At 33.6% G+C, this 4,312-nt stretch overlaps 1 protein-coding gene across 1 annotated transcript; it reads left to right on the forward strand.

Annotated features, from left to right (window-relative positions):
• The first annotated feature begins 1,932 nt into the window (after window positions 1-1,932).
• On the forward strand, window positions 1,933-2,713 carry LOC6032389 (phospholipase A2). The gene is made up of 3 exons (XM_001842944.2): window positions 1,933-2,113; window positions 2,172-2,481; window positions 2,548-2,713. The coding sequence occupies exons 1-3, from the start codon at window positions 1,933-1,935 to the stop codon at window positions 2,657-2,659; spliced, it is 603 nt and encodes a 200-aa protein (XP_001842996.2). The 3' UTR covers window positions 2,660-2,713.
• Window positions 2,714-4,312: the final 1,599 nt, after the last annotated feature.

Genomic DNA, 4,312 nt, shown 5'->3' on the forward strand with positions numbered 1-4,312 from the left:
ATGGGATGAATAATAAAATATATCGATAGTTCCCGTAGTTTTGAAGATACTAAAATGTCTGTAAGAAAAATCTGAGTGCAAAAGCTTTAGACGGGCTTCGATCTAAAAAATCGCCAAAAATCAATTTTCCAACCGATTTTTGATCTTTAAAAAGCTTTGGAAAGAAGAACTCTTAAAATTTTAGAAAATTTCAGGGTTGAAAGTTTAACTTGTTTTATGTGACTTAGCCAATGTTTCGAAAAATGTAATTTTTTTGGGGTCAACTTTGGCTGTGTTTTTTACTAACATTTCCTATATTTTCATTAAAAAGAAGTATGCAGTAATTTTTGTAGTGTCCCAGACTATGTCTCTAGTCATTTTTTTGCAATTTAAATTATGATGGTACCATTCAATAGCAGAAAATGTGAAAAACATGCAAAAAATGAAAAAGTTACAGTAAAAACGTGAAAAAATCGATAGGCAAAATGTAATTATATTGGGTGGCAAAATAGGCCAAAAAAAAAAACAACAAACATAAACTAAACAAGATAAATGCAAATTAAAATACTAAAAATAAAACAAGAAAAACATAAAACAAGAGAAGTAAAGTTTTTCGTAGAACAAAAGTTGCTCAAAATGACCTCCTGAACACGGAAAAATAAATATTTCCGAAAAAAATTTGGGCAGTAGAGGGTTGAGCAATTTGAATACCAATCCAAACCAATCAAAAGGTCAAAATTAAGGGACTTAGGATTTTTTAGGATGCACAAGAAAATTTACATAACGTGCATAGAAATGGAAGCAGTTTATACAGGATTCTGAATCGATTAAACACATCTTTAAGAAGTAAATTATCTTTCAACTTTGATGAAAGTGTTTTTAATATATATTCGTTCTTTTTCTCATACCACAAATGTGATGGCCATTTTTCTACATGAATTTGTTTAAATTTAGCCATGTTTGGAATTACAAACTATTTTTCTCTTTTTCAAGATATTATTTAGTATTTTTGCGATGTAAATTTTAATTCAAAAAATCATTGATTTTGATTTTGAAAACGTTGGCAAATTTGAAGTTTATTATAACATTTTTCCAGATGACATGTTAAACCAGAGTTGCCAGATTTATGAACTATGGTTAAATTTGTGTCATTAGCAAAAACGAGTGTTCGGAATTCGAAACAAAAGTGTCCGGATTTAGAATCATCAGTTTTTATCAGTGTCCGGGATTCGAAGCACAACCAGTAATTTTAATTTTCAAATTTTGATGGAAAATTGTTTAAAATACATATTTTGCATAAAATTTACTGTATTTAGTAAATCTCGATGATATTCCCGATGATATAAATGTTAGTAAAATACGCAGCCAAAGATGACCCCTGAAAAAATAACATTTTCTAAAAACATTGGAAAATTACAAAAAACAATCCAATCTTCAAACCCTTTTTAGAAATTGTATGAGTTCTTCCTTCAAATGATTTTCAAAGATCAAAAAATGTAGTTGGAAAATGGATTTTTGGTGATTTTTATGATCGATGCTCGCCTAGCAGCGAAGAAATAATTTTTTAGGGAAACGGCTGATACAAACTGGGTACCATCCTTGACAATGACCAAAAGTTTAACCTCTAAAAGTTCACAAAAAAAAATTGGCATTTCATTTAGTATGGAGCACTATGGAGCAACTTTTGTTTCAAAATCAACTATCGCGTTCTACCTAGTTAGCGAATTATTTTGCATTCTACATGTGGCGCCTCAATTGTTTCACCCAGCGTGAGATGTCTTTGAACCGGGTTCGCCAAACTTTGATAACGATGTTCCAACGATCGTTCCCGCGGGTGGCCAATTCTTCCGGTATGTATAAATGCTCAAGTTCCGTCGAGTCCGTCATTAGTTCTGGCACTCACTCAATCGACCACGAGGCATTCTAACGGATTGTTAGCAATAGTTTGAAGAAATGTTAATTTTAAGTATTTTACCAATATTTTGGAGTTTCGTTCTCATTGGGAATGGATCCGCTAGGCAAGTGTTGAGGAACTTTGAACCGTTTGATTCGGAAGCTAACGAAATTTCGGAGAACAACAGCGAAGAACCGCGTTCGAATCGCACCGTTGAGAGGATCAACTTGACGTTACCGGGTGAGTTTCGATATATTCCTAAGAATTTCTGAATATGAAAAAAACATTTCCTGACAAGGTACCAAATGGTGCGGTCCCGGAAACACGGCCGACGACTACGAGGATCTGGGCAAGCACGAGGAGGAGGACAAATGCTGCCGTGATCACGATCACTGTGACAATATCCCGGCTGGGGAGATGAAGTATGGCCTGACGAACGACGATTATTTCACGCGGCTGCACTGCAAGTGCGATCGAGACTTTCAGCAGTGCCTGAAGAAGATAAACACTACGCTATCGAACAGGCTGGGCAGTTTTTACTTTGCTGTGAGGGACAAGTGCTACAAGAAGCAGTACCCGATTGTGGATTGTGGCGAGAAGAAAAATATGTGAGTGATTTTGTTTTTGTTTTTTGATAATTTTTATTGGTATCTTTTCATATGTTTAATTTTCAGGCTTTTTCTGCGACGATGCGTTCGATATGTCGTCAACAGTTCGGCATCACGTGAGTGGCAGTGGTTCGATCTACCGTTTTATGACGATAACATGATTAATGATTTCTACTAATTGCTCTGACGTCAAGTTTAACATAATAAATGTTTCGTTGCCTACAACATTCAATTTAACGTGTTTTCCGATACTTTGAACATAAGTTTAAAACATACTATGTTTTTAACAGAACAATCACAGTCACAACCTAAATGGATCATTCTCCACCAGCTCCAGCCAAATCTTTTCCTTCGAATTCGAGGTCCATTTTTCGATATCTCTTGACAGTGGCGTCATCCCTTTCGTTTTTCAACATTCGAAAAAAAGACGTGCAATTCAATAATTTGCAGCCTGAAATGGTGTTGTTTTGAAAATTTGGTGTCACAGGGACTTTTATGTTAAATTGGATGCTTTTTTTGGCGTAAAATCTGAAAAAAATGCATCGAAAAAATGCATTAATAGTTTCAAATCACTGCCATTTGTCGTTACTTAATTGTAAAAAACTGCGTAATTAAAAAAAATCGTAAATCGTTGAAAACAGGTAAAACAATTTTTTTTTTACATGCCGCAAGCTATACTTGGCAGTTTTGTGAGAAAGGCCACAATTGGTCCAAGCATCATTTGGCTAACTTCATTGAACTTATCGATGCAAAACCATGTTCTTTGACATGTCGCAAGCTATACATGGCCGTTTTTGTGAAAATGGTCCATCGGAACCGGATTCCGGATACTCCAGGGGCATGCAAAATGGTCATATTTGGTCAAATCGTCACTTGAAAATTTTCATTGAAGTTATCGATGCAAAACCACGTTCATTGACATGCCGCAAGCTGACATTTCCGGTTGTTTTGACTACCTGACATTAAGTATTATATTTGATTAATCAGACGTTTAGCTTGTACGAGTAAAAAAAACAACAAATGAACAAAAAAAATCCTGGAAAGTTACCAATTTTTATTGAATTTCGGAAAGTACCTCAAATTTCTCACAAGATCACTCCAAAAAACATAAAAAACACAAGCTTTGAGTCAAGAGAAATAAAAATGTAACTTGATGGGACAACATCCTAAAATTGGATAATTTTGATTTCTTTATACAAAAGTGAAGAACTCTGCTCTCCTAGTTTTTCCCAGTTGTTTAGAAATAGAAAAACGATCGTTTTGCTTCCGGAATCAAGCAATTCTGTCCAATTTTGTTGATTTGACAGATACTTCTTTTTGTGACGGGACAACAAAGATATTTTTCAAAAAAGGGGTTTTGCTCGAGTTGTCCCGTCACGAAATGAAGCAATTGTCAGAAGCTCCTAAAAACAGTTTTTATACAACATTAAACTCTTACTTATTATTTCAATAATAGTTGTATTCAAATTCATCTAAATTTTAATTCAAAATGGCTTACAAATACGCCCTTTTTAAAAGTCCTGTATAATTTTATACTATATCATATACAGTATCTGCTTTTATCCATAAGAGGGCTTCAAAAAGAGTCATTTTATTATGAAATTCCGTTTAGAATGATTAAATATGTGCAATTCATTAATTGATTTGAGCTTTTTTTTTAAAAAAATGTTGTCAAAAATTAAAATTTTCAAGCATTTATACATTTTACAACTTTTGCTCACAAATATAATTAGAAAATGTACTTTAGTATGGAAATATGTTTTTGTGTGGTTCAAATAGTTGGAAAACATGGAAAATTATCAGATCTATTCAAAGTTCAACTTGAAAAATG

The sequence above is a fragment of the Culex quinquefasciatus genome, chromosome 2, assembly GCF_015732765.1.
Source record: "Culex quinquefasciatus strain JHB chromosome 2, VPISU_Cqui_1.0_pri_paternal, whole genome shotgun sequence".
Classification (NCBI taxonomy): Eukaryota; Metazoa; Arthropoda; class Insecta; order Diptera; family Culicidae; genus Culex; species Culex quinquefasciatus.

Bases quoted from the DNA above. Each gene is read 5' to 3' on its own strand.
- LOC6032389 (XM_001842944.2), top strand. From the start codon at position 1,933: ATGTTAATTTTAAGTATTTTACCAATATTTTGGAGTTTCGTTCTCATT. The intron at 2,114-2,171 runs GTGAGTTTCGAT...TTTCCTGACAAG, and splicing joins GATCAACTTGACGTTACCGG to GTACCAAATGGTGCGGTCCC. The intron at 2,482-2,547 runs GTGAGTGATTTT...TTTAATTTTCAG, and splicing joins TGTGGCGAGAAGAAAAATAT to GCTTTTTCTGCGACGATGCG.